General features: G+C 40.6%; 1 protein-coding gene across 1 annotated transcript; it reads left to right on the top strand.

The window, feature by feature from the left end:
- Positions 1-773: 773 nt before the first annotated feature.
- Positions 774-27,296, top strand: LOC139159556 (SUN domain-containing protein 3-like). The gene is made up of 13 exons (XM_070736866.1): positions 774-898; positions 2,622-2,719; positions 3,232-3,306; positions 5,012-5,087; positions 7,075-7,139; positions 10,840-10,895; positions 13,111-13,151; positions 16,662-16,818; positions 19,388-19,472; positions 20,053-20,162; positions 22,469-22,636; positions 24,515-24,604; positions 27,150-27,296. Exons 1-13 carry the CDS (start codon positions 774-776, stop codon positions 27,294-27,296), a joined length of 1,293 nt encoding a protein of 430 aa, XP_070592967.1.
- Positions 27,297-27,730: the final 434 nt, after the last annotated feature.

The raw sequence follows: 27,730 nt of genomic DNA, 5'->3' as shown, positions 1-27,730 counted from the left end.
AGTGGTGGCTTGCTCCCAGTTCGCCCGAGTTCTGCGAACTGGTAGTAGTGGTGATGGAAGGCTCCACCCACCTGCCCAGGATGCATGCGCAGAAGTGTTTAATGTGTGCACAAGTGCATGCATGAACCAATAGCAACATGTTTTAGGACCCACTACTGGGAATGATGTTCCAAGAAAGGGAGCCACCACGGAGAAAGCCCTTCTTCTGGGTCCCACCAGGTGTATCTCCCTCGGGGATGGGACCTACAACATTCCCCGCCTCCCTGTTCTGATGGCTTGGGTAGATGTGATCGGTAGGAGATGGTCCCTCAGATATTCCTGCTTTTGCAACTGAGACAAAGTATGTACCCTTCCTTTCTGATCCTTCCCTAAATAACTTGATTAAAGGATTTTTGTGATGGACACATGAGTTTCGGCTTCTATTTGGCTAACACCAAAAACGCCTCTACGAATATGCAGAAGTATGCTCCAAAGAGGAACAAAATTCTCTGCTGGCAATACCATATGCCCTATTGTGATGTCATGAGATGATCATGTATACTTCACTGTAGGCCTATTGTGAATCACACGCTGGAGGTCAGGCGGTTAATCTGCACACATCACAGAAGTGCATTGGAAAGACAGAATGGAGGCGATTTTGATGAATGTGGAAAGCAGGGTGCTTGTTTGTGCATGTAACTTTTTGGTGCTGAGATTTTGAGAGCACAATAATTTAGAAGCAACCAACAGAATTCTTTCAAAATACGTCCAATCGTCACGTTGTCCTTTCAGTCATGGATGGGAGACGCTCTGTGCGGAGGTATCCAGCTCAAGCAATGCCAGGTTTTCAAGATAACCCTGCTGAGCAAGGTAGCAATTCCAGGGCAAAAAGAGGATCGGGCAAGACCCAGTCAAAGAAGTAAGAAGAATGCATGGATTTAGTTACTGTAACATAATGAATACCGTATTTTTGGAGTATAAGACGCACCCTTTCCCTCCCTAAAAGAGGTTGATAATTAGGGTGCATCTTATACTCTAAATGTAGCTTTTTTCCAGCCCTAACTAGCTGCTAACGATCTTCCCAGCTCTTACCTTGCAGGCTCTTTCATTGTTTCTCTCTGTGAAGAATGTTTTCTAAGCCCTAATTCTTTGCAGGGTTTTTTCATTGCTCTAACTTGCTCTCAATAAGTTTATTTCCTGCCCTAACCAGGTACTAACAATGTTCACAGCTCTTACCGGCTTGCAAGCTCTTTCACTGTTATTCCCTGCTAAGAATATTTTACAAGCCCTAAGTCTTTGCAGGGTTTTTTCCATTGCTCTACTTGCTGCGAATGTTTCTTTCCAGGTGCTAATGATGTTCCCAGCTCTTACTGGCTTGCAAGCTCTTTCATTGTTATTCTCTCTGAATAAAGTTTTTTTAAAGCCCTAAGGAGGGCTTTAACTATTTTTCTTCACACACACACACACACACACACACTGCTCAAAAAAATAAAGGGAATACTCAAATAACACATGTAGATCTGAATGGATGAAATATTCTCATTGAATACTTTGTTCTGTACAAAGTTGAATGTATACAACAGCATGTGAAATTGATTGTCAATCAGTATTGCTTCCTAAGTAGATAGTTTGATTTCACAGAAGTTTGATTTACTTGGAGTTATATTGTGCTGTTTAAGTGTCCCCTTTATTTTTTTGAGCAGTCTATATAAAATGTATGATAGGTCAAATTGGGCTGCAAATAGATGTAGAAGTTTATGAAACTGGGACCTCTTTTGCAAGGGAGAGAGCTATTATTGTTGCAATATACTGTATTTGTCAGTGTTCAACTAGTAGGGATGATATGTTTTATTTATTTTTGTCATTTTAACTCACATCTTTTTGAAAATGTTTTAATTTAGTTTAGCTTCTGTTAATTTTTTCCCTCTTTGGATTTTGTGCTTTAATTATTGAATATTAAAAAGTATTGGGAAAAAGTATAATTTAAATGTACACATCTCCCTTTCACAGTCCACATGAACTCACATGAACAATGAAAACAATACAATGAAATTTTGGGAAAGATGGGTGTAACAATGAGGTTAAAAGGTTTTTCATGCACCTCCCCTGGATCCTGTCTTCATTGCTGCAGGACAGTTACACCATTTTGGGGAAACTGTAGGCTAGAACCAATTTTTAGGAATAGCAAATAGTATTTTAATATGCTTTGTTGACACAATGGATGGAGTGAAGACACTAAGGAACATCATTCTTAGGATAATGCATTGTATTTCAGGCAGCCCCCAATGACAGCTAAAAGCATGAAAAAAGCTTTATTTAGGAGCCGTGGTGGCACAGTGGTTGGAACACAGCATTGCAGGCTCACTCACTGCTCACTGCCAGAAGTTCAAACCTGACCGGTTCAAGGTTAACTCAGCCTTCCATCTTTCCGAGATCGGTAAAATGAGGACCCAGGTGGTTGAGGGCAATATGCTGACTCTTTAAACCACTTAGAGGGGACAGTAAAGCACTATGAAGTGGTATATACGTCTATGTGCTATGGCTCAATGCTAAAGTGTTCGTATTTTTCACGGTAATTAAAAAAGCCGGCACCCCAATATAACAGTACATTTGTAGAGCATTTGCAACTCTTCTTCTTTCAGCTGGTTCCTGCTTAATTCTTCAGGAGGTTGTCCAAGGACATCTACTACCTCATCTAGCCAGATGTCTTCAATTTATGATCAGAGAGAAGACAAGGGGGGTAAGTCTAAGAAACATTTAGGCTTTGGATACCCACTAATGATTAGAGGCCAGGGATTTAAAAAAAAAATCCAAAGAAAATATGTCAGGATTGCATCTTGAATCTTTTTGCTAGTTTAGATCTATGCAGTGTATACAAATCCACTAAAGTAGGAGTCTCCAACTTTGGCAACTTTAAGCCTAGAGGACTTCAATTCCCACAATTCCCCAGCCATCACTGCTGGCTAGGAAATTTTTGGGAGTTGAAGTCCCCCAGACTTAAAGTTACCAAGGTTGGAGACCCCTGCATAATTTTGCATTTACCCTCATATGTTATCTCTCTTGCAATTGATGCATTCAAGAGGGCCAAGATACAAGAATAGGAAAGAAAACAAACTACTGTACAGATTGTAGAAATGTATATTGATGCAGATGGAAGTCAGATCAGATACTGCAAATCCAGTCTGTCTACAGAAATTATTGATATAGGATGATAGTGATGACTGGATAATGAGAATGGGTTTTCTTCGACAGGAGTCATCATTGCTGGTGAGAGTTGCTGTAGCCACTCGTCATCTGATTCCACAGCTTCATCTGAAAGTATGCTGAGTATGTAGCAGTTCCACTTTCCTACAGCTTTCCTGAAAATATGGTGCATTTCATAAATAAAGTTATTCAAGCAGAAGTTAGACCAGCCTTTAATCAGGGATGGAAGTTAATCCTCCAAGACAACTTCCAACTTTAGAGTATCATATTGTTTAGTCTTTAAGACATCATCATCATCATCATCACAACAACAACAACAATCCTAATAATAATGGAATAATATTTAAGTAGATTGGCAAATACAAACTCTTCTGGAGTTTCTTTCTTATCTACTTGACCCAACAATTGTCCCAAAGGTGCTTTTTTGATAGAATGATAGTAGCAAGTTGCTTCACCTCATGCTTTTCTGGAACACCAGTTCTGTAATACAGAATCTTATGTGTTCGTCCAAGCCTATAGTAAGCTCTAAAATGCAGGAATGACCAATTTGAGAATATCCTCACCCATTTTACTCATCTACTGTACATCTTCCTATATGTAGAAAGGGACAGTTCATCTCAGAAAATGTTCACTTCTAAGGCTGACCCATTGGATATAATAAATGAGCATTTAACTCTAAAAGTCCATCTGCTTTTAGTAAGATTTAAGAAGGCCTAATCTTCTCTGGATTGAATCTAAGGTCAATAGTACTGATTGGCTATGTTAATATAATTTACAGTTTACCTATAATCTACCTAAGAACGTCTCTACTTACAAACTTTTCTAGATAAGAACCGGGTATTCAATATTTTTTTGCCTCTTCTCAAGAACCTATTCCACTTACAAACCCAAGCCTCCAAAACTGTAACCGGAAAAGGCAGGGAGAAGCCTCTGTGGGGCCCCTCTAGGAATCTCCTGGGACAAAACAGGGCCAGAAAAGGCAGTGAGAAGCCTCTATGGGGCCTCTCTAGGGATCTCCTGGGAGGAAACAGGGCCTCCAGCCTCCCTGTGGTTTCCCCAATCACACGCATTATTTGCTTTTATGTTGATTCCTGTGGGAAAATTGCTGCTTCTTACAAACTTTTCTACTTAAGAACCTGGTCACGGAACGAATTAAGTTCGTAAGTAGAGGTACCACTGTACTGTGTTTCAGATTGAGCCCATTCCTTGTAAATAATTTTGCATATCAGTAATTTGGAGATCCTTATTTGTTAAAATGGGATGAAGATCTAAATCTCAGTGCAACCTACTATTTTATTTTGGAGTTTAATGTTCCACTATTTGGTTTAATTCTACATCTCAGGCTGTGACATGATGAATCACACATAGCAACAGCATAGATGGTGCATAGAGCAAATAGGGCTAACTGTTGTATTTGCCAAGAGTTTGAATTGTGAATTTACCAATTTTATTTATTTATTTATTGCTAGGAAGGTATTTTGATGAGCCTTGGTGGGGCAGTAGTTGAGGTGCAGTATTGCAACCTACTTCTACTGATCACCGGCTGCCAGCAGTTTGGCAGATCAAATCTCAGTAGGCTCAAGATGGACTCAGCCTTCCATCCTTCCAAGGTGGGAAAAATGAGGATCCAGACTGTTGGGGGCAATATGCTTATTCTCTGTAAACCGCTTAAAGAAGGCTGGAAAGCACTGTGAAGCGGTATATAAGTCTAAATGCTATTATCTTAGTCCTCAGGCAGATCAGATGACCAAACAAGCATATTCCCAGTTACTTTATAAACCTTCAGAATCAACACCTTAATTGTTTTGTGAATTGTTCTGTTTCACAGAAACCATATGCTGCATTCCTAGCATTATTGTGTTTTCTTTTATCTGCTGTCTTCGAAAATTCTGCTGCTGTATTAGGTAAGTAGCAATGTAAAAATGTCCAAAACCTCTTTTGGAATGACATCATAATCAAGACAGCTAACTCTGCATCTAATCGTCTTCTCCATCACAGAAGTTCTACGTTGGGTGGGGTAGAGGTTGAAAATATCATATATTAGATGACATGAAAGACTTTAAATAGGCTAAAGAGGTGTTACCCTAACACATTGGTGACTAACATTTTTATTGTCACTTGCCGAAAGCATACTTGCACACCCATAATGCAATGCGTGTGCGACACCCCCCCAGCCTCGCAATTGCCCATGCAACTCCCCTGCTTACACCCCGCATATGTGCCAACTCCCCCTATGCTCTCCCACTCCCTGAATATGCAAGTGACCCCCTGCCCCTCCACTCCCTGCATGCATTTTTGACCCATGTGTCCGACCCTGCACCTGCATGCACATCCCCATGAATTTAAATATTTAAAAATTATTTTGTTTATAAATCCATGTTATATATTAAAATAATGTATTATAACTATAAAATATTTAATTATTGTGTTTTAATGGTGCCTTTTATGCACAAATTAATTATCCTTAATTTCTTCCTTCCTTGACTTTAAAAGTAACAGATTCTGCATGGTCCCATTTGCAGTTCCTCTCTCTCTCTCTCTTTTCATAGTCCCAAGTCCCTCCCTCTAAATTCAAGTCTACTTCTCTCAGATTCTCCAAACCACATATCTTCTCCAGCCAATGTATTCAGCAATTTCTTTGGTGGTGAAAGTTGTCCACACTGGCTGAGTTGGGAATGGAAATGGGACAACCATTCAGAAACACAAATGAATGAATGAATGAAAGAAAGAATGAATGAATGAATGAATGAATGAATGAATCAGTCAATCAACCAATCAACCAATGAATGAATCAATCAATCCAGCCCAGTCAAGTTGCTGCAACAAAACCTGCCACTGTCAATTCACCATGGCCAACTCACATCAGGACAACTCGCCATGGGACAATTTAACAATTCAATTTTATTATTTAAAATAAATTTTAAAATATTAAATTTTCCATTCTTCAGTGATTCTATTCCACCATTTCTTTGATATTAGTGTAATTCTTGTCTCGCAGTGAATCATCCTATGGAGAGTTGGCCATGTTGAAATAAACCCAGCTGAAACACCCATGGACTTCTTGAATCCTTTGCATAGACTCAAGCTGCCTCTCTCCTCCATTACTTGCAGGAAGAAAGCTTATGTTATGTCTTCCTCTACTTCACAAGTAGTCTTTCTGCTTATCCTCTTGCTGGTTTTCATCAACTCTACTATTTATTTTACTCTCACTTCTGCTTTTCCATATCTCAAGCAATGTAATAACCTGAGCATTGCCTAGAATTTGATGCTTGACCTGTTTTACATGCAGGCAATTTCCAATTCCATATCTGCATATCCAGTTTGCAAAATGCCCCTATCTGATACCTAACAATGTTGCTAACACCTTAAGCTGAACTGGTTGAACTCAATAGATGCATCTTCCTAGGTCAGTGCTAGGCAAAGTTGGCTCTTCTATGACATGTGGACTTCAACTCCCAGAATTCCTGAGCTAGTATGACTGGCTCAGGAATTCTGGGAGCTGAAGTTCACAAGTCATAGAAGAGCCAACTTTGTCTACCCCTGTCCTAGGTGTTTCTTCCCTTTCTCATGCAACAGCTAGCATAGCCATAATGTATGGTGTGATAACATTGGCACTAGGGGTTAAGGAAACACCCTGTTTGATGACATCACACCATGCATTGTTTTATGGCAGATATCAAGCAAGGAAAAGAGAGGAGAGAGAAAAAACATGAAGCAGCAGCAACCCTCAGAATGACTTGTTAATAAACCTCTCTGGTTGGGAAAAGAACGAGCAATGCCCTTGAGTGGCCTTCGCCACTATCAAAATTCCCATTCTTATCCTTAGCATTTTTATCCTAAGAATTTTCCCGTCTATTGACTTTTCCTTAATGATCCTACCTTCCTCCACAGAAGCCAAAGGGAAAACTGTGTGAAATGCTTGATGTTGCTCACCATAGCTGCCTCAGTCATTTATGGTAAGTACTTCCACTTGAGATTTGAAAAAAAACCATCTGACTAGCAGGAGGTTCTCATGGATTGAACAGAAAAGGTGCTTGTGTCGACGACCTGAGTGTCAGAAGTCCCAATGTGCCAGATTTTATCCAGAAAAGTTCATGTTTTAACTCACATCAGGTGGGCAAGGCAGTGGTTAAGGAAGGTTTCCTTATTGCTCATTTTCACAACCCACTAATGCTTTTCCGTCACTCTGAGTTTACAAACAAAGTCCCACGAGGAAAGAGGGTGATAAGCAGGGGTGGGGCTACTGCCTGGATGGTGGGGGTGACGCAGTGGGGTAGCAAAAATGGAGCTCTGCCCCAGAGCACCCAATTTGCATTGAAAGATGTTGAAAGAAAATGCACGGCGTCCTGCAGAAGCCACGCCCACAGTGTGGTAGTAAAATTTTGGTAGCCCTTCACTGGAAATAAGTCCAGAGTTCCAGCAACCAAATAATAGTCCAAGAGTGTAAAGTCTGAGAGCTGAGACCAAGCCCAAAATTCAAGGAACAGGATCCAGTGAAGCTGGGAAGAAGCACATCAAAACAAGCAAGTGTTCCCGACAGACACACCTTCTCAAGCATCTGATTCAATCAACCTTCCCCAGCTTTCCTTCTGAGGAAGGACGGGGCTGCTTCCTTGTAAGCAACCTCGCTGATCTCCTCTGTGCCCCTCTCCACTCTGCTCTCCTCATCCGTTCCTTGTCAGAGGCAGTCTAGAGCAGCGGCGGGTTCCACTTACCTGCATACCGGTGCGCTGCACGGGCATCCTACTCATTCGGATGGTCATGGATGTGCGCCTGTGCATCCGTTCCCACATGTGATTTTGCTTTTGCGCATGCGCAGGAAACAAAAACTTGCTGAAATCTCCTGAGGGGATGCTCGCTTGCATACAATTTCGGTGATTTTTTGCTTCCACACATGTGGAGAAGCAAAAAATCAATGACATTTCACGCACCTGGGTATCCCCTCGCAGGATTTTTTAAAAAAAAGATGGCGCCAGTCACCAGAATATTGAAGACGGCATCAGAGTGGTTTCACGCAAATTGCACAATCTAGCGGAATGGAGCTCCGAGGCGTACAGGTAGCAGCCCACCACTGAGAGGCTACCATCTCTGTTGGTCCTGTGCAGCTGCTCTGCTCCTGCAGGAGGATCCCCATCCGGTTGCCCCCCCCCCCGACTCCCACTGCCAGATGGACTTGGGACTTCCTCATCCTCATGCCCTCGACTTTACACTCATTTATAGAGGACTATGTCTTCCCTGTTGGACAGTCCCAGCTCCAACTCCTGCTCCTCTGAACCAGGATCCAACTGCAGATTCTTGCAGGATGAATACGCATGGAACTGCACAGCGGAAGTATCCAACCTGCAAACAAGGGCATGTTATTGTATATCCTATGACCGTTCACCTTTTTCTCAGATACAGATTTTTCTCTCAGTACTGAAAGAGCTTCTGTAAGAGACAATTTGGGTAGGTGGTTGAAGTAAATGAAGGCTGTTTGAATGGTAAGTATCGGTAGAAAAAAGTGAGATTTTAAATGCTCCTTCAGGTAGTGGGAAATGGTTGTGTGTGGTGATATTTTTCTTAGATGAACTTCTATATTACTCTGTGTTTATAAAACTAAAAAGCTTTTCTATTCTTTCAAAAGGAAGGAGAGAACGCGCCCAGTGTTCAATAAAGTTGCCAAATAAACATTTTATAAGAGTTTAAACAGGAATCGGGACTGTCGGTTAATATGGAAAAATCAGAGATTATGTGTTTAAATACAGATCAGAGAGAACAGATAGAAATCAGGAAAGAATCAGGGTTGAAATTAGTACTTAAAAATATAAAATATTTGGGAATTTGGTTTTTGAAAAACCCAGTGAAAATTGAAGAGATGAATTATAGATTAATATGGAGGAAAATGTTGAAACAGATGAGGAGCTGGAAAGAGAAAAAGCTAAGGAGACTCGCTAAAATAAGAGCATTAAAAATGATGATAGCTCCCAAAATGATGTACCTTTTTCAGGTGCTGCTGGTGGGGCTATCCGCATGTAAGGTTAAAGAGTGGGACAAAAAACTAAATTATTGGATTGAAGAAGATAAGAGACCAAGAATAAGGAAAAAGTGGTTAATTGCGAATGAAAAGGGGGGAATGGGGAGTTCCATGTTTGGAGCTGTATAGGGAAGCTTTTCAAATGGAAAGGTTAATGGAGTTGCAATTATGTGAAAATAAATGGGTGAAATTGGAAAAACAGATAAACGGGATGAAGAATAGAGAATTAATATTTAGAAAGTGGAACAGGAGCGACTTAGGTAAATTAATAGGGCCCATGAAAGGGACTATGGAAATTTGGAAAAAATGGCAGGGGAAAATAGGATTATATAAATCTAAACCGTCATCGCTTTATGTAATAAATAGATAAAATGAAACAAATTTAAATAGGGTTATAGGAGAGTTGAAGGGAAGAGGGACAAATAAGATAGAACAGTTATATGAGAAGGATGGCAGGCCAAGTAGAAATCATATAGAATGGTGGTTAGGTAAGGGAAGGTGGCTACAAATTAATGCAATATGTAAATATCTTAATGAAAGGGAGAATAAAGAAGTACTATGGAGGGAGGAGACAGGGTTAGAGAAAATAATAAGAGAAAAAAGTGAGGAGATAAGGGCGCAAGCAACCAATATATATAAATTGCTAGTGCAGTCAAAAGGGGATACGATTGATGGATTGACTAAATGGTGGCAAAATGAGATACAAGTAGAGGTACAAGAGATGGAAAATATAGTAGAAAATATAAGGAAAATTAAAAATACAAGAATCAGGGAAATGAGAAGGAAAATATTACATAAGTGGTATTTTACTCCCGTTCAACTCGCACACTTTCAGCAGAATGTCAGGGGGAATTGTTGGCATGGGTGTCCAGACAAAGGAGTGTTCATGCATATGTTTTGGGAATGCCCGATAGTGCAGGAATTTTGGCAAAAAGTGAAAGAGGATATCAATAGAATGCTAAATATACAATGGACAATCACTAAGGAAATGGCAGTACTAGTAAAAAGCAAGGCGATGGGAAAATTTAGAGAAATAAAAAAAGCAGCAATAGAAAGCGCTCAGGCAGTAATAGTTTTGGGTTGGAAGGATGCGACAAAATGGACAATGCAAAATTGGTATGGGGACGTGATGGACCACATTCAATTTGAAATTATGGAAAAAAGGATAAATTCGGATAATGAAACTGAGTTGGGACAGCTGATGGGATGGTGGGACAAGGTATGACGATATATGATGAGCAGAATCCGAGACCAAGCTACAAGAAATAAATTGGAATCACTCTATAATATGTAAACAGATATATTGCTCTTGGGTTAAGTGGACTATACAAGAAACTCCCCCAATTTGGTGGTGGGGAATGTGTGTGTGTCGGGGTGGTGGGCACAATTCATTATGCACTGTTTTATGTTGTGTTGTTAAAAATCAATAAAAATATTGTTTAAAAAAAAAGTTGCCAAATTTCAGTGTAGGTAGGATTAATGTCCTTCTTAAAGAGTTTTGAGAAAAGAGGATAACATGCTAGAGGAACATCTTTCCTAATATTCTGTGTAATTTTAGCAATTTCTTGGACATGAAGCTTCAAGACAAAAGGCATTTGTAGAGTTCATTGTAGAAACTTCCCAGTTTTGTTTGTTTCTTACAGGCACCGTTTACATTGCTTGTCAATACCTGAAATTATCCGATGGCCTGTCATCCAAGGTAAACACCATTGCATGTAAGGGACAGAAAAGGAAGTCATCGAAATAGTTTGGGGACAGATTGGGGAACTCATAGAGAATTTGAGAATTTGGTCTCAAGACAAAAAGGCTGCCACACACAAAGATCCTTTCTTCAGTAACAATTCTCAATGGAAACAAGCCCTTGCTCGATAATAAGAGGCCATCAAAGATGATGTTCACATTTGTTTTCTTGGGTTTTGAGGCTACCAGAAATGTTGTATCTGGAAAACAGCAAGTGAATTTGAGTATAATCTGTCATCATGGAAGTGACAGTTAAAATCTGGATTTTATTTTTTAAATATAAAAGAATGGCTCAAGTAGCAAACTTGGCTCCACTACTTTTGCATTCTCCAAAAATAGGTACTCCTTATTTAGTGACTGCAATTGACAAACTACAACTCCGTTGTTCAGCAAAGCTGTCACTAAGCAAAAAATCACATGACCACAATTCTGCTTATTATTTTACTTCAGCTTTCCCTTGCTTTGAAGCAGGGGTGTCACAATCATGGCACAGCTGCATCACACACTGGCCACCCCCACACCCCGGTTTAGTGAAGGGGGGAAAAAGTCACAATACGTCACATAATGACAACATGACAACATGAGTTTGACATCCCTGCTTTACAGCATTAGGATATAACCCCAAACAGTTGTGTGAACCCAAGCATAAGAACATAAGAAGAGCCACGCTGAATCAGGCCAAAGCCCATCGAGTCCAGCATTCTGTGTTACACATTGGCCCCCTAATTGTACATGGGGATCTTGAGCAGAAGGAGAAGGCAAACCCCTCCCTTTCCCTTGACCCCCAACAAATGGTACACAAGGGAATCCTGCCTGCCTCAACCAACATAGAGGCGGCACATGGACATCCATTTCAATAACCACCGATACACTTGGCATCCATGAATCTGTCTAATCTTGCCTTGAAGCTATCAAGGCTGACAGCTGAATTCCATAAACCAACGACCCTCTGGGTGAAGAAATATTTCCCTTGATTTGTCCTCGCTTTCTTACCTATGTGCTTTAAGGAGTGCCCCCTTGCCCTAGTATTGTGTAATAGAGAAAAGAATTTTCTCTATCCACCTTTTCTATCCCATGCATGATTTTATACACTTCGATCAAGTCACCCCTTAAACGCCGTCTTTCAAGGCTGAAGGGACCAAGGCGTTGCAACCTGGTATCATAAGGGAGGGGCTCCAAGCAGTGTGGAAGGTGTAGGGAGAACTCAATTTATGAAGAACCTGGAGAAAAGGCCAAATCATATGCCCCCTTTCCCCTACTCCCCATCGTTTGAAATGCTTACCCTGGCACTGAGATAATTAGAAAAAATGGGAATGGTGTTTGCATTTACATTCACTGGAAAGAGAGTGAACAGGTACATGATGGGGAATATGCATTGAAAGGAGTGTAGCTGCAGCTTCTTGGGAGGCAAATGCCTTCAGGGGTGAAAGTGACTAGGATTTTGTCAATTCCAGGCAGCAGCTGCTTCCAGGCTGTAATCAACTAATTAACGTTACACAACTGAGCCTGTTAAGTTGTTCTCAGCAGTTTTGGAGTAACCACTGCTACACAAACAAGCAGCTCAGGAAGTGACAGCTTGCTTGGGTTTGATATAGCAATTAAAATGCTGGCTTAGAAACCAGGAGACACTGAGTTCTAGTGCTGCCTTAACCTTGAAAGTCAGCTGGGTGATCTTGGCTCAGTCACACACACTCACCTTAACTCACTTCAGATTGTTATTGTGGGGAAAATAAGAGGAAGAAGGTATTTTGGGATATTTTGTAAAATATATATATATAATGGAAAGTAGGATACAAACAAGCAAACATAAATTAAAATGTATTGGGTCTACCAGAGGGTATGGGATAAGCACAAGGCAATGTGGATAGGTAACCAAATGATGATGTAAAGATAAATGTGGTTATTGATTCCAAAGTTAGTTTTTCATCATCTATGTAATGGTAAATTCTCACTATCTGAGGCAATCACTAAATGATAAGATTATAATTTACTGCATAATTCTGGCTGGGTAGGTATGGAATTGAATTTAAGTCAAGAAGCATATACTGTGTGTATATATATATATATATATTCTAAAATGGTCATAAATTAACTACAGTTAACTATGACTGAGGTCCATGTTACAAATTGTTCATATAAAAGTTGAATCATATATGTTTTTTTCCTTCCAACAGGAACTAACAAAAATGTATGAAACTGAGCTGAACAATCTCTGGTAAGGCTATTATACATCCCTCCAAAATATCTTAAAGAAAAAGACTTTACTCATTAATTAAATGTATAAACTGCTTAAATCTATCTCATGACTCTGGGAAATTTACAAAATACAATAGTTAAAAACAAGAATGCACACAAGCTTTTTAAAAAAAAAAAAGTCTAGAAATCGTCACCCAATAAACCAAAACATTGGAAAGAGGCCTCTCCCCCTTCAAACCTAAAATATGAAAGAAAAGTTATGGTTTAAAGGAAAAGAACTGTACAAATCTCGGGGAATGTGGCTTATTGAAATGCAGCCAGGCTTAGAACTACAGGAACTAAGACAGGGCTGCCCAACCTTGGCAAATTTCCAGAATTCCCCAGCCAGGCATGCCTTGGTCTAGGAATGTAAGCCTCAAGCTTCTTTCTTTCTTTCTTTCTTTCTTTCTTTCTTTCTTTCTTTCTTTCTTTCTTTCTTTCTTTCTTTCTTACTTACTTACTTACTTACTTACTCACTTACTTACTTACTTATTTGTTTTTTATTTATTTATTTATTTGTATGCCGCCCGTCTCCGTAGACTCAGGGCGGTTAACAACAGTAATAAAAAACATCATGTAAATCCAATACTAAAAACAACTAAAAACCCCTTATTATAAAACTAAACATCCATACAAACAAACAAACATACCATGCATAAATTATAAAGGCCTAGGGGGAAAGAATGTCTCAATTCCCCCATGGCTGATGACAAAGGTGGGTTTTAAGGAGCTTACGAAAGGCAAGGAGGGTGGGGGCAATTCTAATCTCTGCGGGGAGTTGATTCCAGAGGGTCGGGGCCACCACAGAGAAGGCTTTTCCCCTGGGCCCCGCCAAGCAACATTGTTTTGTTGACGGGACCCGGAGAAGGCCCACTCTGTGGGACCTAACCGGTCACTGGGATTCGTGCGGCAGAAGGCGGTCTTGTAGATACCCTAGTCCGGTGTCATGAAGGGCTTTATAGGTAATGACCAACACTTTGAATTGTGACTGGAACTGATCGGCAACCAATGCAGACTGCGGAGTGTTGGTGTTACATGGGCATTTTTGGGAAAGCCCATGATAGCTCTTGCAGCTGCCTTTTGCATGATCTGAAGTTTCCGAACACTTTTCATACGTAGCCCCATGTAGAGAGCATTACAGTAGTCGAGCCTCGAGGTGATGAGGGCATGAGTGACTGTGAGCAGTGACTCCCAGTCCAAATAGGGCCGCAACTGGTGCTCCAGGCGAACCTGGGCAAATGCCCCCCTCACCACAGCTGAAAGATGTTTCTCTAATGTGAGCTGTGGATCAAGGAGGACACCCAAGTTGCGGACCCTCTCTGAGGGGGGTCAATATTCCCCCCCAGGGTGATGGACGGACAATTCGAATTGTCTTTGGGAGGCAAAACCCACAGCCACTCCATCTTATCAGGGTTGAGTTTGAGTCGGTTGACACCCATCCAGGCCCCAACAGCCTCCAGGCACCGGCACATCACTTCCACTGCTTCATTGACTGGACATGGGGTGGAGATGTAAAGCTGGGTATCATCAGCGTACTGATGATACCTCACCCCATGCCCTTGGATGATCTCGCCCAGCGGTTTCATGTAGATATTAAATAGCAGGAGGGAGAGGACCGACCCCTGAGGCACCCCACAATGGAGAGACCTCGGGTTCGACCTCTGATCCCCCACTAACACCAACTGCAACCGACCTTATCTCATGTACATTAGGGTTAAAATAATAGGTTGTCCAATCCCATCATTGGCCTACACCAGGGGTAGGCAAAATTGGCTCTTCTATGACTTGTGGACTTCAACTCCCAGAATTCCTCAGCTAGCATGATTGGCTCAGTCATTCTGGGAGTTGAAGTCCACGTGTCATAGAAGAGCCAATTTTGCCTATTCCTGGCCTACACCAATCCCTTTGGAGGCAATCCTAAGACTGAAAACACATTGGAAGTCCTCTCTGGATAAATATGCATTTGCTTTTGGTTAGAGACTACAGTGCAACATTCTTTCACACCCAAGGAGAAAATATTTAAGCTGCAATTCTATCCGCCTTTCTGTGGAAGTAAGTTCCCCTGAATTCAAAAAGATTCATTCCTGACTATATTTAGGGCAGGGCTGTCAAATCCAAGGCCCATGGGCCACATCCGGCCCGCGGGACTGCCCTGGAAACAGTAAAGATTGGCTTCTTGGTGCCTCTGCTGCCACTAAGTGATGTTGAGCTGACCATGCCCACTATGGCCACGCCTACCTCCCCCCAAGATCAAACACAACCCTGATGCGCCCCTCAATGAAATTGAGTTTGACATCCCTGGTTTACCGTATTTGGGTCAGGCATGCTTAATATCTCCTTTCTTGATTCTAACATCCTTCAGATTCAGCGGAAATGCCTTAATATCCAGTCTTATGTAACCACAATAGTTAGCTGGTGCATTGCAGGCCCAGGAATGGTCTGGAAAACAGTTATGATTACAGTCAGTCCTCAACTTACAACCACAATTGAGCCCAAATGTTTTTGTTGCTAAATGAGACATTTGTTAAGTGAATTTTGCCCCTGTTTACCACTATTTTGCTACGCTGGTTAAGTGAAACTCTGCCTTTCTTAAGTAAATAGCATGGTTATTAAATGAATCTGGCTTCCCTAATTGACTTTGTTTATAAAAAGGTTGCAAAAAGATTATCACAACACTGGGACTCTGCAACCGTCATAAATATGAATCAGTTGCCAAGCATCTGAATCTTTGTCATGTGACCATGGGGAGGCCGCAACCATAGTTCCCTCTAAGCTGAGCAGTGAGCAATCGCTCACTTAAAAATCATCATCAACTCAGAGTTTTCCAAACCTGCCCAGAAGCCGAGAGGGAAAGAGTGAGAGGGAAGGAGAGAGAGAGGAAGAGAGGAAGAGAGAGAAACAGATAGAAAAAAGAGAGGAAGGAAAAGAGAAAGAAAAAGAATGGGAGTAAAGAGGAGAGAAAGAAAATCAAAATCTAGTTGAAACTAGCTCAACTATTTAAGTGGCATTTTGATATTGATAGAGTTGCCCTATTATGAGCTCACTGTTATAGACACACAGTACAGTATTTTATTTTGAAATTCTCTGAGACAAAACAGGGTGGGTTTTTTATTTGTTTGTTTGTTTGTTTGTTTGTTTGTTTGTTTATTAATTATTTCTGTGCCACCCAGTCCCGAAGGAACTGCCGCTCAGACACTATACTTTTCTGCCCACCCCCCAAAAAAATTAGAGGGAACACTGGCCGCAACAGTCCTAAATGTGAAAAGTGGTCGGAAATCACTTTTTTCAGTGCCACTGTAATTTCAGACTTATTAAATGAATGGTTGTAAGTCAAGGACCAGCTGTATCACACTAGTCTACAGCAAAAATCCAGGCAACACTAGACGGAAGCAACAATAGAACGGGTTTGTATCCTTTTGTTTTGCCATTTAACAGTTTTTCAGAGTTTTGCGTATAATCCTGACACCCATTTTCCCTCCTTTATTACAAGGAAATCTCAACATCTGCTGGAAGATCAATTCCATGAAATTCAGGACCTTAAGAATGAAATGGATCAACTGCATTCTGAGATCAGCAACCTCCAGAAAGGCATTCTGCAGTCCACCAAGCAAATTCTTCAGGAAAGTGACTTACCAGGAGAAGAGAAAGTAGGAAGCTGCAACTAATCTCAGAAATTCTCTGGTTTCGATCTTTCCAGATTATAATTTTCTTTTGCACATCTATTAGCTACCATAGAATGTCATTTTTCCCCCTTTTACAAAACTGAAGTCTGTTAGTTGTTCTCATGGCCAGCCTCTCTCGTACCAAATATGCTTAAAAAATACAATAGGGAAAACATTGAACCACAGTGAGGGCTTCTTTCCTGCTGCAAAAGGGTAAATTATAATTTCATACTGGGCACTAGTATTCCATGTTGCATCCAGTTTTGGTCGCCACAATATCAACAAAATGTTGAGAAACAAGGATGGTGCTAATTGGGTATATCTACTCTAATGAAAAGAAGGATTAGGGATGACACAAAAGCAGTGTTCCAATATTTGAAGGACTGCAGAGAGCAGAGAGCATCAACCTGTTTTCCAAAGCACCTGAAGGCAAGACAAGAAACAATGGATGGAAACTAATCAAGGGAAAAAGCAACCAAGAACCAAGGAGAAATTTCCCAACAGGGAGAACAATCAACCAGTGGCATAGTTTGGACAATCCTAGACCTATGGTGGTGAATCTATAGCATCATGCGAGAGGTGGCATGCAGAGCCCTCTCTGTGGGCACGTGCGTCATCACCCCAGCCTAGCTCCATCGCATTTCTTTGTCGGTTTCATTTTCAGGGAAACAAAAGTTTGTGGGACTAAAAAAAAATATTCACTCAATCAATTCCAACTTCTCATGAAAGGAGAAGATCTCACAAAGTTGGAATTGATTGAGTGATATTTTTTTTTAGTCCCACAAACTTTTGTTTCCCTGAAAATGAAACCGACAAAGAAATGCGATGGAGCTAGGCTGGGGCGATGACGCACATGCCCACAGAGAGGGCTCTGCATGCCACCTCTCGCATGATGCTATAGATTCACCACCATAGCTCAGGTGTTTCCCAATGGAGGAGATGGGGTCCTCCTCCTCCTGAAATTCATTACGACACAGAGCCGCAATGCAACCCTGGATCGTCTAGGCCAGGGGTAGGCAAAGTTGTCTCTTTTATGACATATGGACTTCAACTCCCAGAATTCCTGAGCTAGCATGATCGGCTCAGGAATTCTGGGAGTTGAAGTAAAAAAGTCATAGAAGAGACAACTTTGCCTACCCCTGGTCTAGGCTCCTTCTGGCCTCAGTTGCTTTTCCTGCAGAGCTGCCTGTGTTGGGGTGCCATGCCTCCCTGCCAGCCAGCTGAAATTCGGTGCACTGCTCCTAGGCTCATCAGCCTCCAGATTCCCACCACCCAGCACCAGTTTTGGAGGGGTGGGGTGGAGAAACAGATGAAGGCAATGAGAGAGAGAGGGAGGGAAGGAGAGAGAGAAACAGAGGGATGGAAACAGGGTGAGAAAGAGAGAAGCAAAGGCAGAGAGAGAGAGAGGGAGGGAAAGAGGAAGAGAAAGAAAAAGGCAGAGAGGAAGGGAAAGGGGAAGAGAGGCAAGGAAAGAGAGAGAGAAACAGAAAGGGAAGGAGAAAAAGAGAAATGATATTACAAAAGTTTTTATTGTTATTGAGCATAATATTTCAAAAGTAGAAAAAATGAAGGGGCATAAAAGTGCATTTATCACATTTTTCATAGAACAATTAGCTGAACTCTGCCTTTATCATTATTTTAGGTAGTAAAACCTCAGTATTCAGTTAAATTGCCTTGTTGGCACTTTGCGACAAGTAAGTGGGTTTTGGCTTCCAGTCTCTAAAAGGTTCGCCACCACTGCCCTAGTCATAGGTTTCCCACTGTTCATGATAGAGATGCTTATAATAAAAGTTGTTCTAGTATGTTTTAAGTCTTTATGGTGAAGACAAAACAATTACTGCTTTTGGAGAGTTGAGTGGTATAGAAATTAAATAAAATAGTAAATTATGGGATTATCCTTTACCAAAAGTTTAAAGGAAATTTGTATATCTCCAACCTACTACATGAGATAGTCTGTTTGAATTGATTGATGACTCTAAGAATTATTAAATCTACCTCTCCTTTCTACATACTTTTCTTCTCCACAGAAGTTCCAGCCTTTATGTTTAAAAACCATGAGCATTGCATAGAGATTTCTGCACTGATATAAATTTTTGTCTTTTGACATTAGCCCCCAAATGCCTGTGTCCCAGGGCTGGCTATAGTGTATGCTTCATAGACATCATATTTTCACATAATTAACTGACAGATGAAAACATCTTAATGCTATCTAAAAGAATCGTGGTACACACTGTTTTAAGCACCACCAACCATTCTTCCTTAGCTAAAATCTGATAGAAAAATATTATTAGATACCAGTTAATATTCCTTTATGGGCTATTCATTTGGGCACATTTATTTCCTGTCTTTACTCAGCAAACTTGAGAAACAAACCATTTGCCGAGTTGGCAAATTTTGGCTTTTTTGACATGATGCTTTATTGTCCATATTTGTGTATCTGTTGTTAACAGTTGGAATTAAGTCTATGGTTCTATTCATAACTTACGATGTCTAACGTATGTAACTGATATTTGTATAAATCATTTCCCTGGTGTATTTTTCTTCTCCTTTGCAGGAAATGATTGATATGCTGAATTTGGCTTTTAAGAAGATTTTTGAAGACGATATACAGAAGGCTGACTGGGCTCAAAAGTCAATAGGTAATGTCCTGAAAGATGGAGTGGCTTTGGTTTTGCAACTCACAGCCAGGAGTGTCTTTGCATAAACTGCGAGTTGTGCAGTAGTTAAACCCAGTTCTGGATCTTGAGAACCGGGTTGCCCTTGAGAAGTATCTGAAAGCTTCGGTTGATTTAAATGTTTAATGGGCATCACATTTGAATCCCTGAACTGAAGCTTGGGGGGAAAAAATAAGAAAGTGATTTAAAATCATATCTGACAGATTTTTCTCTTTCTACACTAAACTCTACAAAAGATGAATTACTATTGGATAATTACAGTATATATGAGTGAATTTAATTTCTGATGAAAAGTTTCTTTATATTTTATTCTGTGCTTATTCTAGCCTTTATAAAAGTATCATCTATCTACATGGAGACTACGCGGGAACTAATATTGGGAAATTACATGTGAATGAATGTAATTTCTGATAAGAAATCTCTTTATATTTTACCCTACTAATTCTAGACTTTAAAAAACATGTGTCACAAGAAAATACATCTAAATGTTCACTAGAAATAGAAAACAACTTGAGGTTACATAATCATCTGTCTGTCTGTCTAGGAGCCACGATTGATAAAGACAGGACATCTAAGTCTTTCGATTTTTTACACCAGGAAAACTGTTGGTTTCCATTTATCGCTTCAGCCAACCCTCCTGAAACTATTTTACAGGTGCAGTATTTCTATCATTGCTATTAGTTAATTAAGAAGAATAGTACAATTTCTCAGCTAGAAAAATAGTACTGCCCCGAGTCCAGTTTCTATCTCATAACTATATACATGTCATTATTTTCTTCTGAATGTTTTCTTTAACTTCTCAATCTAGCCTACACTATAGCCCTTGGATTTCCTAGAGATCTTGTATTCCAGATCGAAATGTTGATAAAATCTGACTTCATTTAATTTTAAGGAAAGCTCAGTGCTTTCCTTAAAATTAAAGGATGCACATATTTGTGAATGGCTCTGCAAACTTTTTCTGCAGTTCTTCAGGGCCTGTTTTGTTCTGACTTGAAAATCTAACTGTTGCTTTTAATTGCATTAAACTAAGGCAGAGTTCAGAAGTTACAATAATATGATTTCGGTTGGTTTAGAGCAGGGAGAGGGAGGGTGAAGAACTACCAAATTTTTTACTACCACACTGTGGGCGTGTTTTATGCAGGACGCGCTACATTTTCTTTCAACATCTTTCAGTGCAAATTGGGTGCTCTAGGGTGGAGTTCCAATTTCGCTACTCCACTGCGTCCCCTCCCATCCGGGCAGTAGCCCAACCCTGGGGAGGGATGCACAAAACTCTCCAGCTCAAAAACAGAATATTCCAGAGAAGAACAAAATCTTCTCCTTTTTATGTTGTTTCTGAATGTATATCTGGAATAGTTTGTGAAGTTCTGAGTTGCTGTATTTAAGAAGATTTTAAATGATGGCAAAAGCTGTGATGACGCAGTAGTTAGAATGCAGGATTGCAGGGTAACTGCTCACTGCCAGAAATTCAATCCTGACCACTTTAAAGTTGATTCAGTTTTCCTTCTTTCTGAAGTAGGTAAAATTTGGGGCTGCTAATGTTGTAAACATCTCAGAGAGTGCTGTAAAGCACGGTGGAATGGTATATAAATCTAAGTACTATTACTATTGCTATAGTGTAGACTGTTTCTCCTTATTTATGCTTTCTGGACGTTGGAAAGCAAAAGAAGAATTCTCTCCCATTTCTATAGAAGTCTTCATTATTGGGCTTCAGAATGGAAGAAAATGGCCCCTTGTATATTGCTGAAGCATTGGCTGCTGGTGATAAATGCTTGGTGATAAATACACACACACACACACACACACTTCAAAAAGATAAAGGGAACACTTAACACAATATAACTCCAAGTAAATCAAACTTCTGTGTAATCAAACTGTCCACTTGGGAAGCAACACTGATTGACAATCTATTTCACATGCTGTTGTGCACATTCAACTTTGTACAGAATAAAGTATTCAATGAGAATATTTCATTCATTCAGATCTAGGATGTGTTATTTGAGTGTTCCCTTTATTTTTTTTGAGCAATACACACACACGTTTATTAGTAAGGAGTATGCATAAGCACACTATTGTGCCTACCATCCCTGTCTTATTGTCCTATTTGCTTGTACCTACTTTACTTATCTTTGTGTTTATATCAATACGTACCTGCTATTACTTACACGTTTTGATAAACAAACGCATAAATTTAAAAAATAAAATAAATCTGCCAACCTTCTGGGAATATTTCTTTAATCCCATCCATCCCCTTTCTCTGTTCTTTTCACCTTGTACTCTCCTCACTTTATGTAATCCTTTTTCCCAATTCGTCATCCAATCCCTTCATTTCTAGAGGGATAAAAATAAAAATGTTGGAGATCCTGGTCCTTTCTTGCCCATCCTCTTCACTACTCCCCTCAATGAGATTAAAAGGCAGATAGACAGAAAGAGAATGAGAAAGAGGGAATGCCTCATTTACAACGGAGGAATGAGGGAAGAATGACATTTTCCTGGTTGCAAATGATTGGAAAATTTACACTAGTTGGGATATTATTCTGGTTTAATTACAAAACTCTATTTACCCACTAATAGTTTACTTTGCTGGTGTATCTGACCTCTTAATAAGCCAGAGAAAACACAGATTAGAGGTCAGAAGTAATTTTGTCACACATTCACAATAAAGTTCACCCTACTCATGGAGAAATCCCAGTAATTATTGTACTCACACATCAAATCAATCTGCAGGACCTGAATTCATTTTTTTAAATTGATTTTTAACAATTTTAAGATACCCACAACATAAAACAAGTGTATAGTGAAAAGTGCCCACCACCCAACAAGCATACATACCCCACCATCAAATTGAGGGTGTTTCTTGTATAAACCATTTTAACCCCAGAGCAATGTATCTATTTACATATTATAGAGTGATTCCAATTTTGAGCATTTTATTTATGTGAATGGTCTCCTGTTTGTAGCCGGATGTTTACCCTGGAAACTGCTGGGCATTCTCAGGATCTGAAGGCCAAGTCGTAATTAAGCTGCCTGAAAAAGTCCGACTGACAGCCGTTACAGTTCAGCACATCTCTAAAGCAATAGCTTTTTCGGAAGGAATCACAAGCGCCTTAAAAGATTTTTTGGTTTATGTAAGTACAATACTGTTTTAACTTATCTTATATCTTTCCTCTAACTCCAATTTAGGAAGCACCAAGGCTACTATGCCCTTGATATTGAGCTGAAATAGGATATGGAGCCATTCTGGTATCGAGGTTAAGATGAAGGATTAGAAATCAGTGCTCCGAGTTCTATTTCTCCCTTTAGTATAAAAGCCAGCAGAGTTTAGGCCAGTCATTCTCCCTCAGACCAATTCATCTCTCAAAGTTCTTGGGGAAAAATGGGAGGTGGGAGCATTATGAACATATAGCAATGAGCTGCCAAAATGTTTACTGCCACACTGTGGGCATGGTTTATTTTGTGGGTGTGGCTTGCCTGCCATGTGACCAGGTGGGAGTAGCTTGACAATCATGTGACCAGGGTGGCTTAAAGGTCACCGGGGTGGCTTAAAGGTCATGTGACTGGGTGGTAGTGTCTTGACGACTCTTTTTCAGTTGATTAAGTCACGTTATTTGAATAGCCACCAAAAGGACAAATGATAGACAGCATTATTTGTTGAGGAGCACAGTAACATTTTAAGGTTTTGTACTAAACCCATAAGGTTCAGTATGATAACAGATTAAGCAAGTAGCTCAATTTTCTTTAATTGCTATAAAAGTTAAGATCTAGATAATGATTAAAATGATTAAAGTGTTTATGGGTAAAACATACTATTTAATTATTTACTATTTTAAAAGCAATTAAGGATCATACTAAGGTACTAGAGAAGGAAGGACAATAAAAAAATTATTAAGTATTCTATAAATAGTGCATGAACTTACAACTCCCACTGTGTCCCCCTCCCATGGGGGCCGCAGCCCATTATTGTGTACAGATCTTAAATTGTAACAAATAAAAGTAAGATACAAATTTAAGAAAAATATTAATCAATACCTTAATTTGTGATATGCAAGCTATTGCTCCCTTCAAAAAGCTCCTTTTGAAGGGATTGGTACATAATACACTGCCAGGTTCTCTGGACTGGCAACCTATCAGTAGAGGCTGGATAAACTAGCAATATTTGGAGTAATGAGCTAAATGGCCATTCCCCCTGTAGAATTCTAAGACAAGCAATTATATCTGCCCAACTCTATCAGCTTCCACCCTAAGTAGTCTATTAATTTCTCTTATCCAATGACATGGCCTCACCTTCCCTGGTGTCTTTAATTCAGAAAATGACTAACAATTTCTTTGCTGCTTCCCATATGAATTCATTTAAAGACTGTCCCTTTCCCTACTCCATAGGATACTTCCATAAGGTCCCATAATCTGGGACATTTCCTGCCTTCACTACAACCCCTGTACAGGATAGTGATTTGGAATACAATATGTGGGAGGAGGAGGATGAAATGGACAAAACCTTTGCCTGCTACTTCCAGGGAAAGTCAGAGTCCAGATCAGTACACCAGAGTTGCTGAAAATTAGCAGCATAGCTTTCTGACATAAGCCCTAACATAGGCATCTTAACATTCCTATATCTTCTCTTCTACTCTTTCTTAGATATATTTTACTATGAGTATATCCTCTATATAACCTACATCATGTATTTTACTATGTGTATACCCACTAAAACCCTCATTGTGTAGTGGACAAAATCAATCAATCAATCAATAAAATAAACATGTTAAAAATAATCTGGCAATAACCAGGGTGAAAAATCACACCACTCTCCGTAGCTCTCTGCCCGTTTCTAATAAAATAATTCTGCTCAGCATTAAAAGATTGCCTGCTTGTCAAGACTCAAAATTCCTTTTTTTTGTTTTGTTTCTGCATTGACCTGCCTTTGTTGGCCAAGAACTGCTTCCAGGTTGTCCTTCAGGGCTGCTGCAGCATTCAACTCTTCTACACTGATTCCCTCCTTTTAATTTTAGGGGCTAAATGATGAAACAAAAGAGGAGATCCTGCTGGGAACATTCAAGTATGATAATGAGAAGGAATTAATTCAGACATTCCAACTGAAGGTAAACTAGAAATGGGAGAAGTGGGGTAGAGGTAAAACTAAAGTAGGATAGAGTAAAACCGAAGGGGCTGTGTCAGAGGGAGTTGTTTTGAAAGAATCTCTCCAATTTCTGCCCCATCTACTAAAAATCAGACAACTTTTAATTCAGTACTTTAAGGAGTGGATTAGGCCAGAGCTGGAAAACCAGAGCTCCTCCTGAGGAAATATAGTTTAGATCAGTGATTTTCAACCTTTTTTGTGCCATGGCACATTTTTTACATTTACAAAATCCTGGCGCAAACCACCAACCAAAATGACCCTCTAACACAGTACATATTATATATATAGTTAATACAGTGATCCCTCGAGTTTCGCGATCTCGATCTTTGCGAAACGCTATATCGTGATTTTTCCACCCAATGACGTCACTCCCTTCCTTTCTCATCTTTCTTTCTCTCTCTCTTTCTCTATCTTGCTTCTTCCTCTCTCACACTCTCTTCTTCCCTCTCTCATCTCTTTCTTTCCTTCTCTCTCTTTCTCTATCTCTCCCCCTCTTGCTCTCGAGCGGCGGGCGGCACCCAGGGAAGGTTCCTTCGGCCGCCCAGCAGCTGATCTGCTCAGCAGCGCAGTAGCAGCGAGGAGCCGAAGATGGGGTTTCCCCTTTGCGTGGGCAACGGGGAAACCCCATCTTCGGCTCCTCGCTGCTACTGCGCTGCCGAGCAGATCAGCTGCTGGGCGGCCGAAGGAACCTTCCCTGGGTCTTCAACTCCCAGAATTCCCCGCCGCCCACGCAAAGGGGAAACCCCGATCATGCACCGAGCGGCGGACAAGTGGCGGCCGGACAAGCGGTGGACGGAAAAGCGGCGGGCAGAAAAGCGGCGGGCGGAAAAGCGGCGGAAAAGCGGCGGGCGGACAAGGGGCGGGCGGACAAGCGGCGGACAAGCGGCGGGCAGAAAAGCGGCGGGCAGGCGGGCAGGCAGGCAGCTCCTCAGCTGCTGGGCGGCGGAAGGAACCTTCCCTGGGTCTTCCCAGGTGCGGAAGTAAAAACACCATCTGCGCATGCGCGGCCATGGAAAAAGGGGTGCGCATGCGCAGATGGTGTTTTTACTTCCGCACCACTACATCCCAAAAAATCGATTATCGCGAGGGGTCTTGGAACGGAACCCTCGCGATAATAGAGGGATCACTGTAATATAGTTCAAATATCTATATACACCATCAGGATAGACATAACCAGCTGAGGCTTCATCTAGTGGTGGCAACATTTACCTCCAGTTCTGACCAGGATTAAAAATCGGGACCATGGGGAGGAGTAGCAGCTTCAACTACTCACTGCAGCCACACGATGACAAGTGTGCAGCAGCCTGAGCGGGGACCTTCCTGGGTGTGGATGAGAGGCGGCCTGCTATTGGTTCATCGCTAGTGGTCAGGATGAATCCTAGAATGTGATTGGTCAGTGAGCATTCCCTGTGCCTCCACTCTTCCTGTTGCTGATAGCTGAAGGGATTGTTTATATTCGGATGGAGGTGGCTGGCGGCCGGCCGGATAAATGGCCTCCGCGGGCCATAGTTTGGGGACCCATGTTTAATTTCCCCACGGAACACCTGACCATGTCTCACGGCACAGTAGTATGCCGCGGCACACTGGTTGAAAAACACTGGTTTAGATAATCTGTGGCACTATAAAGATAGTCCCCGACTTACAGCAGTTGACTTAATGGCTGTTCAAAGTTTCAGTAGCATTGAAGAAAGTGATTTATGACCATTTTTTCACACGTGTAACCATTGCAGCACCCCTATTTGTACACTTGACACCTGACTCACAATTTGGACAGCTGCAGTGTCTCGGGGTCCATGTGATTAACTTTTGCAACCTTCTGACAAGAAAAGTCAATGGGGAAACCAGATTCACGTAACAATTTGTTAAGTAACAATGTGTTTCTAGTTAAACAAATGTGGCAAGAAAGGTCGTAAAATGGGGCAAAACTCACTTAGCAAAGGTCTCACTCAACAACATAAATTTTGAGCTCAATTGGGGTCATATGTTGAACTCTATCTATATTGATGGGAGCTAATGGGACATAGCAAAACAAAAAACAAAAAAATCCCACCACAAATCTTCTTTCTGATGTATAACAATCCCAAAGCAGTTATATCAGCATTTGGGAAACAGGTCTACAGATTTATTTTATTTATTTATTTGATTTTTATGCCGCCCTTCTCCTTAGACTCAGGGCAGCTTACAACATATTAGCAATAGCACTTTTTTAACAGAGCCAGCATATTGCCCCCATAATCCAGGTCCTCATTTTACCCACCTTGGAAGGATGGAAGCCTGAGTCAACCTTGAGCCGGTGATGCGATTTGAACCGCTGACCTACAGATCTACAGTCAGCTTCAGTGGCCTGCAGTACAGCATTCTACCTGCTGCGCCACCCCGGCTCTTGTATATAGATATACAGTATAGGCTTTGCACTCTTCTATTAAACCGATAGAGCCATTCAAGAGGATGACTTCATCTCGATTGCTTTTTATTATGATTGTTCTTTTCCCTCATCTACATTTCAGAATGAACAAGAGAAGGCGTTCCAGTATGTAAAGATCAAAGTGGAGAGCAACTGGGGAAATCCAGAGTACACGTGCATTTATCGAACCAGGGTGCATGGAATGATGGCCAATATAAACCATTTGGGCAAGAAAGTGGATGAAATCTAACAAGATAAATAAATCCTGCGACTTTCCCATATTAAATTTAAATTAAATTTATTAAATTTAAAATATTTTGTTGGTTCTTCCAAGACAAACACCACATCATCTGCGAATGCTTGTGTTTTATAAATTTCTTTTTTAATCTTCAATCCTTTTATTTCCTTATCTGCTCTTATTTTAACAATGTCTCTAATGTTAAAATAAATAATAGTGGCGATATTGGACAAGTTTGTCTTACTCCTCGTTGTATATGTACTTTTTTGGTCTGTTCACCATTTATTATAATTTTAGCTGTTTGTTCTGTATATATAGTGTCTATTATATTTAAAAACTTTGTTCCTACCTCCATCTTGTTTAGTTGTACTTTCATAAAGTTCCAATCTACATTATCAAATGCCTTTTTCACATCCAAAAATATAAGCACCATTTGCTTTTCTGGA

This window comes from Erythrolamprus reginae, chromosome 2, assembly GCF_031021105.1.
Source record: "Erythrolamprus reginae isolate rEryReg1 chromosome 2, rEryReg1.hap1, whole genome shotgun sequence".
Lineage (NCBI taxonomy): Eukaryota > Metazoa > Chordata > Lepidosauria > Squamata > Dipsadidae > Erythrolamprus > Erythrolamprus reginae.
Note: the sequence above shows the minus strand (reverse complement) of the source record. Positions and strands in the feature narration are given on the sequence as shown.

Bases quoted from the DNA above. Each gene is read 5' to 3' on its own strand.
- LOC139159556 (XM_070736866.1), top strand. From the start codon at position 774: ATGGATGGGAGACGCTCTGTGCGGAGGTATCCAGCTCAAGCAATGCCA. The intron at 899-2,621 runs GTAAGAAGAATG...TTCTTCTTTCAG, and splicing joins GGCAAGACCCAGTCAAAGAA to CTGGTTCCTGCTTAATTCTT. The intron at 2,720-3,231 runs GTAAGTCTAAGA...TTTCTTCGACAG, and splicing joins TCAGAGAGAAGACAAGGGGG to GAGTCATCATTGCTGGTGAG.